At 38.7% G+C, this 15,123-nt stretch overlaps 1 protein-coding gene across 5 annotated transcripts; it reads left to right on the forward strand.

Annotated features, from left to right (window-relative positions):
• The first annotated feature begins 43 nt into the window (after positions 1-43).
• Positions 44-14,711, forward strand: BNIP2 (BCL2 interacting protein 2). Of its 5 annotated transcripts, none has more exons than XM_031045975.2 (12): positions 44-173; positions 1,830-1,957; positions 2,470-2,600; positions 3,327-3,394; positions 4,483-4,650; positions 7,105-7,281; positions 7,958-8,060; positions 8,351-8,482; positions 9,062-9,148; positions 9,272-9,370; positions 11,602-11,637; positions 14,149-14,711. In XM_031045975.2, exons 3-12 carry the CDS (start codon positions 2,551-2,553, stop codon positions 14,195-14,197), a joined length of 969 nt encoding a protein of 322 aa, XP_030901835.1. In that variant the 5' UTR covers positions 44-173; positions 1,830-1,957; positions 2,470-2,550; the 3' UTR covers positions 14,198-14,711. The 5 variants fall into 5 exon arrangements, with proteins under 5 accessions (XP_030901835.1, XP_030901836.1, XP_005145737.1 ...); XM_034066236.1 differs by lacking the exon at positions 44-173 and adding an exon at positions 344-491; XM_031045976.2 differs by lacking the exon at positions 11,602-11,637 and having other exon boundaries at positions 14,149-14,631.
• The last annotated feature ends 412 nt before the right edge of the window (positions 14,712-15,123 follow it).

The raw sequence follows: 15,123 nt of genomic DNA on the forward strand, positions 1-15,123 counted from the left end.
GGCAGGCGGCAGCGGCGTTATTTCTGGGCATGCGCCGGAGTATGTCAACTCCTCGCGGAGGACGCTATCACGTGAGTCCGGTGGTGCGTGCACTTCCGGGTGAGCAGGGGTCCGCGGCCCGGCTCCGCTCCGTGGGGGCAAGGTCCTGTTCCCCCACGTACCTCGAGAGCCAGGTACGGCCGTGACGGGCCGGGGACAGCGAGACGGGGGCTGCGAGCCGCGGCCTGGTGGGGCGGGCGCGGGGCAGGCGCAGGGCGGGGCCGTGGCCTGTCCGGCCGCGGGGCAGAGCCGGGAGGCCTGTCGGGGTGTCGAGCTGAAGAGCCGCTACCGGCTGGTGAGCAGGGACCGCCGCCGCGGGTGGCTCCTCAGAGCACTGCAGTGCGGTGAGCGGTCCTGGGCACGTCGGACTGGAGGATACCCGCTCCAGCCCCCGCGGGCGCGCCTTGAGCAGCACGAACCCCATTTCTCTTCCACGGCTGAGGAACGAGCGGGTGCGGGGCCTGTTTTTTTTTACATGTAGGTTTAGTGAATGCGGAGCGTAGAATTGTGCCGTGGAGGTTAAGGTCTGCTTTCCTTATTTTCAGCTACTAATGGAATGCACTATGTAGTAATTGGTTAATTTTGGTTAACTCGTACACGTATTTAAACCTTACAAAGGAAGGGAACTGTTCAAGTCTTGGAGCAAGACCTTACTTTAAGCTATCTTGTGGGAACTGCCTTGTGAACACAGTGCAGGCAAGCTCGAGTAGCATTTTATAGCCACGAGCACAGTGACAGGGATGGTTTGTGGTGTTGATTTTTGGTTTTATTGCTGTGTGTTGGGTTTTTTCCTGTCTGTTTTCTTCAGTTCTGCATCCGTTCCATAAGAATGAGGTTACCAGTTCAGGTTTTCGTTTAGGTTTAGTGTCTTTTCATTTACAGTTAATTGCATGTTTGCATCAGATTATCTGTTCCAAGGAAAGCTCTCATGCTTCATCTCAGTGTCTGAAACATGCACAAAGAATTATGTGCATATCCACTTCTGTTACCATCAAAATTTCATCTCAAATATTTGATTTGATCTCATGAAGCAGATATTTAAAACACATTGCTGCAAACATTTAGCAGGTTTGTACCCAGTAGAAACTGAATGCTGAGGATACCATCATGTTAATGAAAGAGAGGACATGTTTCAGGAGGAAAGTAGTATGATTCAAGCAGCAAGGAGCTGCTTCAAATAGTGTATTAGTCAAAAAGAACAAACAGAACGAGGGAGAGCTGGGAGGACAATTCCTAGGGGCAGCTTTTTGGAGGTTGTGTGCACAGGCACACACTGTCAGCACCTGAGTGCTGCAGGGGCTGAGCTGTTCAAACCAGGGCAGTCTGACCTTGAAGAGGAACTAGGCTGCTGCCTCCTAGAAAATTAATTTCAGCTCTCTTGGTGAGGGAAGCAACAAATACCAGTAAAATAAGCTTGAATTTTTGTCTCTGGTACTGCGGTTTTAAAAAACCCAGTCTCTTGTGTTTGTTTGCTTTTAACTAATCAGCTCATACAGTGTAGCTGTGCGCATTGTAGGGCACTTTAAAATCAGTCTGTGGCTGTAATCAAGTAATGAGAAAAGAAATGGAGACTTGTTGTGAAAGGTGATCCTACAGCATAGTAAGTGTATCTTTCTTCTTTTTGGGCATGTAAAAAAAAAATTAATGTCTTAATTAGCAGTATGATTGCATTCAAACTTGTTTTCTCTTTTTATTGTTTCTCTACTTTCAAAAGTAGCTTCCTGTTTGGATTAGTGTTGGTTTTGTTAACATCCTCATTGATAAGTGTACCTGTTCCTGCTAATCTTTAGAGCCAGCGCAGCCAAGAGCTTGGACTTGCATATCAGCAGAATGGTTTATTATGTTCCATTATTGGGGATTTCTTATTGCTGGTGATGGGTGAGCGTGAAAAAGCAGAGCTTGACTTGCACATCACAGGGTGAGATTGCTTTCTGAAATAGTTATCTGTAGAGGTTTTCGGGTTGGTGTGGTGGGTTTTTTCTTTTCTTGCTCTTTTTTGGGGGAATAGGGGGTTAGAACTTGGTTGTGTTTTAGATCTGACCATCTGGGTGGTTGTTATTAAAAATATACACTTAGTATCTCCTATAGAATCTAGAGAGCTGTCAAGTTCCTTAAAGTTTGGAGTGAACTGGAACGGTCCTAAATGATACATCAGGTTGCTTTTGGGCCTTCAACTGAAAAGCTGCTCCTGCTTGAGCAGGGCATTGGGCTGTACGATATCCCTTTCAACCTAAATCATTTATGATAAACCACTCCATAAGCAGTTCAGTATGAGGAAAAAAGTATAAATAGAAGCAAACCATAAACTTTTCCCTGCTTCCTGCTGCCCCCACTGCATAGTATCATAACTTGGTGTTAAGTAAAAGGATGTGCTGCAAGTGTGGGACTTAAAATAGTATTGAACTAGCATCTTCTTTTATGTTCCTACAGCTCCTCTTTAGCCTACTGTCCTGAAGGCAAGAGCTTCTGGCTTATAAGGAGTCTCTATTAACAATTCAAGTTGGCTGGAGAATGGAAGGTGTTGAGTTTAAGGAAGAATGGCAAGATGAAGATTTTCCAAGGTTTTTATTTTTTTTTAAGTGATTTAAATCAAATGCTTAACATCCAGAATAAGCTGCCTCTTTATCTTCCATGTGAACTACCACTCAATAATAGTCTTGAAGTGACATCCATTAATATAGATTTTTTTCAAAAGCTCTGTGCTCTGGAAGAGGGAACCCTTACTTCTGTTAAGTAATACAGGAATGCCACTGTTGAAGTTGCCAGTGTTACTAAGGTTAAAATCTGCAAGTTTGGCTTTGTTCTCTGTGGTGATCTTCTGTAACTACATTGTTTGCATATTATTACCTGTGTCTAAAGGCCCAAATATTTCATTAAGCAACATTTCTGAGCAAAATTAATAACAGTTAAAGACTGCTAGTAATGCTTGGGCTTGCAAACAAACTGAACCAACTTACATCAGAGGTATTCCATAATAACATGACTGAATGACTTTTGTAATGTATTTCATGTCAAATGTGCTCAAGCAAAAATGTGACAGGTTTCCTTAAGGATGAGGCTAGTAGAAACCAGTATTTTGGCACTTATCACATCAACAGATGTTTGCTTGAATGCAGTAAAGGAATTTTCAGTGACTTGTGTGCTTTGTTTAGTGAAAGCTTGAGCTTCAGCTGTAAGTAAATTAAGTTTAATACTAAGCAGTGTGTAAGTCTAAATAATTGGCATTTAGCTGGCTATTTAAAAAAGAAAACAAGTTTTGTAACAACAGTTTCCACTTCGTGCACCAGGCCTCTGCCAGAGGATGATCCTGTGGAGTCGGATGTATTGGCTGCCACTGGAACAGAAAGCGAAGCTGGTGAGAATATTCCACTCCAGTCAAGCTGATGGCTTCCTACTTATATGGCTGTCTTAAAGCTCTTTTTTTGGTGTAGGATGGTTCTGGGCTGTCTTTTTTTTTTGGGTGGTGGGTGGATTTTTGTTTGGATTTTTTGGTGGTGTGGGGTTGTGGTTTTTGGTTGTTTTTTTTGTTGTTGTTGATTTTGTTTGTCAGGCTTTAGGAAGCAGCATTCTGAACAGCCTCTTTGTGTGTGAAGGGTAGTATAAATATTTTGTCTAGAAAAAAAGGGTTTGGAATAAAATGAGACTTTTCATCTTCCCTGTGAACAGAGCTGTCTACCTAATACTGGACAAAACTGAATTACTGCACTTCCAGACCCAATTTAAAACTTTGGTTCACTTGGCTTTGTGCATCAGTTAGGGCCTGCTTTAGTTTCACTCCAGATTTCAGACCTCTGCAGCCTTTTAGGAATGTTGCCTGAATGGGCAGGAGGGAAATTGTACAGATGGGGTTTTTTATGTTTTAATTTTTTTTTTAATCTCATTTGTCTGCTTCAGTTGTGACATTTCCAGTTCTGGATCAGTCATTTTATTTCCTTCTTTCAACTGCTGTCTGGGTCACACAAGTGTTTGCCCTGCGTCTCAAAGCATGCTGCATATTCTCACCCAATAGTTTCTTTCATGTTTTCTTTTTGCTGTTGTCTGTCACCCTTTTTTATTCTTTTATTTTTAGCTTGTATATTCTTTATTTCATCAGAGATGGTTATGATGTTTTGAATACCTAACAAAAGGGCTAAGGACATGAACCAATTGCATTATTTGCAAGACTTTTGAGGCTTTTCTTCTGTAGGGAGTGTGGTGGTCTAGCACTGTGATCACAGTGTGTATGCAGCTGTGTAAACTTACAGTCTTGAGAACTCTGACCTTGAAGTGCTGTTCTTTTCACCCTGTGTTTAACTCTTATTCCAAAGATAGGTTGTTTAAATTATGGGTCTTAACATATAATACATTATGACAAAGCACTGGGCTCTTCTATCTTGTCAATATGCTTAGCTCAACTTCCTTTAACTGTGAAATTAAATAATTTGTTTTTTTTTTTAAATACAGAGGCTAATGGAACCAAGGTGAGGAAGAAACTGACGGCTCCAGATATTAGGTTAACTTTGGATCATAGTGAGGAGTCTGTTTTGTCTGATGACTTGGATGGGAGTGGAGAGATTGATTTGGACAATTTAGATACTCCTTCAGAAAATAGCAATGAGTTTGAATGGGAAGGTAAGTATTTTGTTACTTTTGTCTGAGGCTCTGAAATATTTCTGTTTTCTTACGTGCAGGTCAACACTATTTCAGGTGTGACATAACCATGACCAGTTTTACAAGCGGAAAAAATATAAAGGGAGTTATTAGGTTATAAATTGGAAATAGGTGCAGTGGATTTTTAAAGACCAAATCAGACCTTGATTGATTAGCAAGCAGGCAACAGAATAACTGTAACTCAGACTTAAGTGAAGATCCTTAAACACCTGTAAGAGTCCAAGTTCCTCTCTGTTGCAGTATGTTTTTAAGAACCAACCTGGGGGGGGGGGGTAATCCCACATGCGTTACATGTTCTGCAGATACTTTTAAGTGGAGGTGAACCATATAAATGGGTATAGATAAGCTAGTCAGATATCAATGAAAATGCAAGCCATTGTGTCTGAGGGCTGAATGTTATTTCTTAAAATACTCAGTAATACCTGCTGTCACATCTTACTGCGGTGAGAATGGCAAATGCTCAGTAGCCCTAAAGGTTGCATGCTTTTCTGCATTGACTGGAAGCTGTAAAAAAGTCTCTATTTTGTGTCAAGGAGTTCTGATATTACTTAATAGTGTATTAGCTGTAGCCACACTAGAAATGATGTTCATTTTAAGAAATGAATAGATGCCTCATTTGTATAGGCAAAACCTGAGGATTCTGGCAAATTTGAGATTAAGAGTTCTGTGTAGGAGAGTGCTGGGTTCAGCTGTAACAGTTTTGTTTTTGTTTTTTTTCTACTGGTGCTGTGCTGTGTTTCAGCCTTAGTCTGAGAACTGTGCTGATAACACACTGATGTTTTAGTTGTTATTAAGTAATGCTTATACTGATCAAGGACTTTTCAGTCTCTCATGCTGTGCCAGCGAGGAAGGGCACAAGAAGCCAGGAGGAAGCAGAGATAGGACACCTGACCCAAACCAAATACCCAAGCCAAAGGGGTATTTCATACCACAGCACATCATGCCCATTATATAAATGGGGGAGTCACCCAGAGGGGCAGATAGCTGCTTGTGTTGGTCTTGAGTATCAGTCAGCAGGTGGTGACCAATTTGTGTTTATTATTTGGGGTTTTTTTTTCCCTTTCATAGTTAGTTTTATATTCTCTGCCCTTGTTATTTCTGTTATTATTATTATTAGTAGTAATATACTGTACTTTAATTATTAAACTAAACCTGTGGGGTTTACATTCTTTCAGTTCTCCTCCCCATCTCACTTGGAGTGGGAAAGTGCAGGAGTTAGCAAATGCCTGTATGGTACTGAGTTGCTGGCAAGGCTTAAACCGTAACAAGAAGTTAAAGCACAAATTTTACTTGCAGTTAAATTTTGTTTTAGGGCCCTTTTATGTAAGCCAAGAACTGTTGTGTTGGTCAGCAGCTGGAGTCTTCAACTTCTGCAAACTTCATGACTTAAGAATGTCTCTTACTGAATTATGTTAACTCGGTTTCTTTTTTTTTTATTACTCTGGACATAAAATAATTTTAATTCCTGAGTAAACAGGAAGCTCTTTTTACTGGTCTAAATTAAACATTGCCTGTTCTTCATTCCAAGATAGCTTATAAAAGGAGAAACACTTTAGAATAAGTTGGGTGGGTTTTTAAATATATAAAAACATGTTGCAAGGGAACTTTTCATAACAAACTGCTGGTTTACTTATGTAGAAGGGTTCTCATCATCGTAGTGAAGAAGTAGGGTTAGTTTTGCAGTGATGTGAAGGAAATGTTCCAAATGTTTGTGTCTTGTTTTTTAAAGTGGCTGAAAAGGGTTTCTGTCTTTTCTTCCTTTAATGCTGCTGCCTTCATTTTCCTGGAAGGATAGTTTCAATTAACAGCTTTGTCTTGGGAACAGACAACTAACTTGCAGTAGGTTTTTCTCACTTTGGGTAAGGTCTATGCCACAAAGTCAAGAATCTCATTTAATTGGAGCAAATTGTCTTACAGATTGCTGTCAACATGAATTTCAGATATATATTGATTACACGCATGTGAATTAGATTTAATCCCTAATAATTTGGCTGCATGTCTGCTTGCAAGGTGCTCAATGTTTTAAATCATGCTTTTATGTAAATCTCTGATCTGGCAACCTGTGTAATTATCGTTGGAGTTAACCACTTTGTTTATTTTGGTGAGATTCATCAAGGTCTGTGTTCTGAAAGCCTACAATTAAATAGGCTTCTTAAACAAATGGAGATTTGTCACATACTTTAACATAGAATATTACAGTTGATGGATAACTGCCAGCATGGAGTATTTTGATAAACTATAGATGACACCCGTCAGATCATATTCTGCAATGACTGAGGGAACTAAGTCAGCTGTTATGTCTGACTGGCTAGAGAATATTAAAATAGATAGCAAAGTGGTTAACCCGTGTTGTAATTGATTGTCACTGTATGTAAGTATTCATAATGAATCTTGAATGTGTGTTAACTTTGGCAGATGACCTTCCAAAACCAAAAACTACTGATGTCATTAGGAAAGGATCACTTACTGAATATGCTGCGGCAGAGGAGAAAGATGATGGTCGACGCTGGCGAATGTTTAGAATTGGTGAACAGGACCACAGGGTGGACATGAAGGCAATTGAACCATACAAAAAAGTTATCAGTCATGGTGGTAAGGATATGTGATGTGCTGAGAAGGAACTGTTGAGGAACTACTTCTTTAAGCTGAGTTGGGGTGGCACAAGAAGAGCTTTGGGCATGAAGACTCAAGTAATGATTCATTTGTTGCAGTATTAAGGCACATGGTTGATTTAATCCAGTTGTTTTTTTTCCCCTCTTAAATTCAAGTTCCAAAATGCACGTTCAGATGAAAGTATTAACATGCACCTATGCCGTAAGATGTCCTTACCTGTTCTACAGTGTCAGTGCTACCAGTAGAATTTTTTTGAGTTTTTTTCAATTTTAAGATATTTTTGCTTAAAGAGTGTTTGAGGCATTAACTGTAGCTCTACTAAGGCATAAATCAATTTAATGACTTTTTCTAACAGTCTGTGGAGTTTAGGTTGGAAGAAAATTTGACTAAATAAAAGTGTTATTAAATCTTATTAAATATACTGAGAGTCTACACTAAGATGTTGAATCGGCATTCGACCTACGTCAGCTTCACCTGTTTCTTTAGAAGCAGACAAACTTGAAATCTTCTGTAACTGTATGAAACCATATAGAATAGATGTTTTTAGCCTCTTTAAGGTAAATAAAAAAGTTTACTGAATGTGCCTGGCTTGGTGAAAATGTAATCAATGTGCAGTTACCTTGGTCACTCCTACTGCTTTTTTCTTTGTTTTTAGGCTACTATGGTGATGGGTTAAATGCCATTGTTGTGTTTGCTGTTTGCTTTATGCCTGAAAGCAGTCAGCCAAACTATAGATACCTAATGGACAATCTATTTAAGTAAGTCTTCTACATCTTAGTACGTAATTTTACAATGTGAAATTTAACATTTTACTGCAAGGGAAATAATTCTTTTTAATGAAGTTTTTTATTTTTCAGATGGGGGAAAGAAAATAAATGGAGAAGCAACTCCATCTGCTTCCAGGGGAGAGGGGGAAAAAAAGTTACTAGATGTTGCTCAACACTGTTGACAATTCTCTCGATATATTTTTTATTTATTCAAGCACTACTAGCATTTACTTCAATATTCACAGATCTCACTTGGAAGTTTTCTCTGCTTGTCTCTGTAGGTATGTAATTGGCACTTTAGAGCTGTTGGTAGCAGAGAACTATATGATAGTTTACCTGAATGGTGCAACAACACGGAGAAAAATGCCAAGTTTAGGCTGGCTCAGGAAGTGTTACCAGCAAATTGATAGAAGGTAAGAAGCTCTGCAGTGTCTTATATATTCGCGTGATCAGTGATCTACATACTTAAGACAACTCCTGTTTACTGTGGTGTCTGATACCTTCTAGTTAAGATTTAATCATACAGATTACTTGGTGTATTGAAAACCTCTTCCTAAGCTAGACAGTGTGGAATAATGCTACAGGTATGCCTAGCTTTTTGTTGGTTTCTAGTGAAAATACTAGTGTTAAAATACCAAATGCTGTTACCATGTACAATATCCTTAAAACTTCATATATTAATATGAGAGGTTAATAACGGGGGATCTTCCATGAACAACATCATTAGTTATGTAGAAAGATTCAAAGAAACTTCTCTTTGGCATATTATTTCCTTGTTATTATTGTCAAACTCTGTATCTTACATTTTCATTATGCAGTTCTGGTGTTCTTTTTCTTCTGGCAGATGGTAATTTCTAATAAAGGAGTGTCAGAGTACGAGATTGATATGACAGTTGTGCTTGCAAAAACGTAGGTTTTAGATATTGAAAATCCCCTTGTTGTCCTGCTGATTTTTTGTGCTAGTAACTATGTCTGCTGTTTGAATTCTACAGGTTAAGGAAAAATTTGAAATCATTAATCATAGTTCATCCTTCTTGGTTCATCAGAACACTTCTGGCCATCACAAAACCCTTTATTAGGTAATCTGGAAGCTGTTAAAAAAAGTCCTAACTACTGTTTACTTTAAACTTCAAAAACTGTTTTAATTTTTGCAGTAGGTCAATATTAAGTTGTAACTGTAGCCTACATTTGTTCTTCCACAGCTCAAAATTCAGCCAAAAAATTAGGTATGTCTTTACCCTGGCGGAACTAGCTGAACTCATCCCCATGGAATATGTCGGCATCCCAGAATGCATAAAACAGTATGTTTTATTATTCAAACATGTCCTATACTGATCATGTTTTAGAACTGGTATATATTGTAATCTCTCATGAGCTTGAATGTAATACTTTGCATTTAATAATTTAACTCCAATCATTGCTAGCTTTAGGAGGAGTATCCATGTTTGACCACATTGCTAACTACAGTTTGGTGTGATAATGTATAGGGATTTTCACAGATAGTGCCTTACCTAATTACTAAGTTATGTTGTGTGAATTAAGTCTTCTAGAACCAAGGCCCAATTCCATTCACCTCAACATACTAAACTGGCTGGTGAGTGAGAGATTCTGGGCATGTTGATACTGCAGTTACAGCATCTGCAGTGTTGATGCTATAATGTGGAACAAGCTAAGTGGTGACATATCACTTGGGTTGGGATGTCATTTAAAAAAAGAGCTGTGGAAAAATGCAGAATCCCTGCCCAATCAGAGTTCTAAAATTATGGTGCCAGAGAGGTGAAGGCAGCATCAATGTCCTTGTTTTATTCCTTTTCGTTCCCTCCAAGTAAAAATAGCTATTTTAACATCAATAGAACTCCTCTCTCAAATATGTCAATACATTTGTCAGTAGCACTGGTGGGTGCAGTAATAAAATAGAAACCATAAACCTGAGTATTAAAAAGGCCAGATGAAGCTACTAACAATTCTGATTATTAATTGATTGGCCTGTTAGAGGTTATAATGTACAAAAGTGATAGAGTATGCATCACAATAGGTGATCACAAACTGGGAACTCCAAATGGAACAATGGCATAGTCTCACTATCTGGACAGAAGAGTACATCCATGTTGGACAGATCCCCACTGCACCCCTGCAGATGTCTGGTTATTGCAGTACACACTTGATATCAGTTGCACAATTTAACTTTTCATAAGATAGAGAAAACGCAGTTTTCTTGGTTCTGGGAGGAAGGACATGAGAATGCTGAAGCAGCCTTTTGCTAGGTTTAGGATACTTCTTCTACTGGGGCTTTTGAGGGATATCTTATGAAAATTCAGACTGTCATTCCAAGTTTTGAAATACTCCTTTCTGTGTTCTGCAAAGTCTGAACTTGGTGCTGTGATCTTGGCCTGCTGATTACTCCTTGGGAACTGTGGGGGGGAGTTTGGAGTTTTCACCTGTGTCAGTTTTACCTTCCTTTCTCCCTGTAAATCAGAAACCCATAAATAGGCTCTAGATGAGAAGGAGTAAAAAGCTTGTGCTGAATCTCCTCTCAACTTGGAGCAGTAAATTCAACAGGTTAGATATTCTTACTCCCCTCTCAATTTAGTAATTACTGCTGTGCTATATATTCAGCTCAAGTTAATCCCTGTGCTGCTCTATTTACAGCAGCGTAGTTGATGCAGCAGGTGACACCAGTTTGTGCTCGAATCCTTCAGACCTGGGACTGTAGGTGCAGAGGCTGGAGAGAACAACTCCCAGTGCTTGTGGGTTTGGTAGCAGCAGACTAAGCTGTCTTGAATACATCTTACAAGCTTTTCTCCTTGCCTGAGCCTGCAGCGTATTCCATGGCTCTTCTGATTTCTGAAGAGTTCCAAGGGGTATTACTCCTTCCCAAAATGAAGTGGGTCCTTTTCTCTGAGTGCAGCTACCACTGCCTGTGTGACTGAAATGCTTCTGGCTGGCAGCAGTGAGCTGAACCACAAAAAGAATATCTAATTAGCAGCTATACCTATTTTAATGGTATCTTTGCTTCCACCATGTGAATCTTTAAGTCACTAAGTCAGTGGTGGAGAATTAATTGACCAGTTGCTCCATCCCTGGCAGTGTTCAAGGCCAGGTTGGATGAAGCCTTGGGTGATATGGTTTAGTGTGAGGTGTCTCTGCCCATGGCAGGGGGGTTGGAACTAGATGATTTTAAGGTCCTTTCCAACCCTAACTATTCTGTGATTGTGAACTTGTGGAGTTAATTCTCAGACTTCAGTGGAGGAATATATCTGGCTTCAAACTGTTCTGAATACAGACTTTAAATTTTAGCAGTGAATGTTAATACTGTGCAAGAAGTTGTATTGAGTTCAAATGTCATTAAATCGTAATGCTTCTTGATTAATGGTTAGAAATGGCGGAGGTACTATGTATATTTTTAATTATATCAGTTTCAAAACTTGGTATGTTTCTGCAAACTGTATTGACACTAACACCAGTTTGCAGCTTCTGTTGAATTTGGCCTTCATATGTTATGTTTACTGAAATCAAACTTTTCCTCACCAAGGTATGAAGAAGAAAAGTTTATAAAGAAACAGAAAAGGTATATTCATATTTTGATTAGGGTTGCATCTAGATAAGATGATTTGCACTGCAACTAACTCCCAGTTGATTGGCTTGCATAAAGGAATAAGCATTTGTAAATATAAACATGCACTAGTGACCAAGTTTTTATGCATTAAAGTAATTATAGTGCCTGTGCAATCTGTCGTCTAAAAGAACTCACCCTGGATATTCAAACACACATTTGTGAATACTCTTGTTACATGAGATGCTCACTTTTTAAGAGGATTACATCGATTCTCTACTGCATCTTCAGGAGGCAAAAGTAGTACTTCTGTATGAATCTATTAAAGCAAGTTTCACTCTTTCTGACAAGAAGTGATGTCTGAAGGAAGAGCTTGTTTTAGGTGCTGAGCTGTGGCTCTGTATCAACAGACATGCAACATTTTGCATCTCATATTTTGTATTTTTAGTATTCACTACTTTTTTTAGTTATTAACTAAATTGCACAAATGCAATTCAAGTCAGTAGTGTTTAGTGCTGTTTGTATTTGCAGTGCCTATGTTCCTAGCTAATAAACACTGAATTTGCATTTTGTTAATTTTTAATCTCCTGCTAACTGTTCAAGCTATTTCAGCAGCTGCTGAGATTTTTGCAATGGACCCATTTTTCACTCTAACAAATGTACTGAGAGGTTTTACTACTAACTTAGCTTTTTATTATTATTATTATTCTTCCTGAGTGCATAACTACTGAAGGAGGCTTATTGTCTAAATTGGGTAATAGACATAGAGAAGAACACAGAGATTAAAATGAACTGAAATTGTTTCTGAAAGCTATCAGGTAAAGTAGTAACAAGTGTTGAATGTTTTAGGAATTATTCCAATTCAACCTGAAGTACTAACCCTGTCAAATTTAAAAAACCTTTCCGTACATATTAAGCAGAAGTTTTGTTCAGTTTTATTTGCCTGATTTTGTTGCAAGGCCCATTGTATTCAGGATGCACACTTGAGACATTCAAACAGTAATGTGTAAACACTTTTAAAAATCTCCAGTACAACAAGCACTCTTTAGTATTCCTGTTGATACCATCACTCATGCTGCCATCAATAGTATGTTCCTAAGTGAAACTTAAGTATAGAGATTGCCAGCCACTGTTTGATACTGAGATTTTAATCACCTCGAAAGCAGTTATAGGGCATTATTTATTATAAAAGAGGGAAAGGAGATGTGTTGAAGTTTAAGTACTATAGCTGTTGAGGATGGCAGTAGGAATTCTTTGGCTATGTGTATGAATCACTCTGAAAGGTAGGGTATGATGTACTTCCATGGATTTATACTGTCAGCTGTATGTTTAGGCGTAGCTTGTTTTCATTAGCTCACCACAATTTCGTGCATTTTGTGTGATTAGTCCTGTAGATTGTGTCAAAACACGCTTTTCTAAGGTATTGCAGTGAGGACAGGAGTGAGTTGTAGCTTCATACTGTGCAGGTGAACAAGGTATTTGATGAGGACTGTTGCTTCTAGACAACACTGCTCCAGACCCATTGGATCTTTCTGTACTGAGTTGACTTTTACAGTTGCAAAATCAGAAAAAGCCCAAAATCCTGTCTCCCCTTGTTACGGGTTCATGTCCTGGAATAGCTGTCATTGTTTGAATCACCTGCAAAAGCTGCTAGTTACAGTTTAAGAGACTGGACACATAGATTAGACAAGCTGTTAGAAGACAGACTTGGCCTTGGCCTCTCTAGCTTAGAAATACTATTGGTTTTAAAAGTAACTGAACTCCACACATGGCTTATTTTCCAGAAGATGTAGTTAAGATGAGCTGCTTCTTCCTGTAAAGAGGAAAAGTACATCTTGTGCAGGGCTGTCAACCATCCACTGCTTTCTGCAAAGCAACATTTTGTTTGCTAGTCCCAAGGCAGATACAGGTATATTTAAAAAACAAAAAAAGTAGGGCACAAACAAAAGCAGGAACCCAACAGCTGTAGCAGCATGATGGTGATTTTTATTTTGTCCCTGGATAATTACAGGAGTCTTAGAATGTAATAGAAAAAATATTGCACTTAAGGAGCCACCTGACTTTTGTTGATTCTACTAGTGCTGTTACCTTCTTGGCTTAATTACTGTAGCATTAAAGGTAATTCTGTGCTTATTCATCACAGCAGTGGTGCTTGCAGTGTTGTCATTTTACCTGTGAACCTTATTCCTGCTTGTATTTGTTAATACAGTCAGTCTGGGTTGTTTTTTTCCCATATTCACACTTAACTTACACTTTTCAAATGCTTCTTTTTAAATGCTATTTGTTTGTTTGTTATTTAACTGGTTTCTCAACAATTTTAATTGATTTTTAAGGGGAGGTAGGAAAATAGATTTTAAAAAACCCAGACATTGTCATGATTACATTCAATAAAAATCTTCATGTTTATTTACTAAATTTTTTTCCATGTAAAAGTTTCAAGAGGAATAGTTTTGCTTAATATATCAGCAGTCAAACTAAACTATTTACTAACATAGTTTCAATTTCACTGCTTTCTTTGATAAGCAGAGTTGACCAAGAGTTGAATGGAAAACAAGAGCAGAAGAGTGACCAGTAAGTTTGGAGTCCAGCTAAGACTGAAGAATATGCAGATGGAATGATGCTATCTTTGCTCCATTTACAATGCATTCTCTGTGTGTGTATATAATATAATCTGTTGCAAAGGGTGCTTAATTCCTTTGGACTGGCACACAACGGACTGCTTGCTGCTGTATTGGTCTGTCTTGACTTCAATAGCTGCGTTTATGTATTCATTTTATACTGCTAAATATCAAAGAACCCTGTGTCTTCAGAGGATGTTCTTGCAATTGTTTATCTAAATGATGCATGTTCTTCAGTAAAATATTTATATACCTAAATGTTAAAGAGATAATATATATATATTTTTATGACTGAGCAATATATTATGTGTACCTGCTGAAGGAATTCATTTGCAGGTAGACAAGGCCATAAGTTACTTGTTGTTATTGTATAAAGATGTTTTGCTGTAAATGGTCAAGTGCATTTCTTGGTTGTCACAAAACCCTTAATTTGTTTGGCTATTAACAATCACTTAATGTTGTCTTTCACAAGAGTGGAGGTGTGTATTTTTGTTCACAGTGCTACTACAAGCAGTACTCAGTTACCTCACTAGAGTGAGTTTTCATTTTGTGTCTTAATCTGCTGTTCCACATGCAGAACAGCAGTGCTGTGCACTTCAGCCTATTGGCCAAAGGGTTTAAGCAGAAGCCACAACATCAGCTGAGCTGTTTCAGTGACTGGCAAGGTATCAGCCTTCCTCAATTTTAAGTTGCAAATATAGGTTCTGTGTTAGTGAAAGCTGTCGCAGATACCAGCAGGAAATGAGTTCATTGCAGTCTTTCCTGCGTGAATATTGGTTGTCATCAGCAGGAGCTCTGGTAGTGCTCAGTAGAGCTTGGGAGTTACACAGATATTCTAGCCATAATAGCAGTTTGCAGGGATATGGGGTATCTTTTGCTACCT

This window comes from Melopsittacus undulatus, chromosome 9, assembly GCF_012275295.1.
Source record: "Melopsittacus undulatus isolate bMelUnd1 chromosome 9, bMelUnd1.mat.Z, whole genome shotgun sequence".
NCBI lineage: Eukaryota > Metazoa > Chordata > Aves > Psittaciformes > Psittaculidae > Melopsittacus > Melopsittacus undulatus.

Excerpts from the sequence above, each read along its gene's own strand:
- BNIP2 (XM_031045975.2), top strand. The coding sequence starts at position 2,551 with ATGGAAGGTGTTGAGTTTAAGGAAGAATGGCAAGATGAAGATTTTCCA. Across the intron at positions 7,282-7,957 it reads AAAAGTTATCAGTCATGGTG|GCTACTATGGTGATGGGTTA; the intron begins GTAAGGATATGT and ends CTTTGTTTTTAG. Across the intron at positions 11,638-14,148 it reads TTTATAAAGAAACAGAAAAG|AGTTGACCAAGAGTTGAATG; the intron begins GTATATTCATAT and ends TTTGATAAGCAG.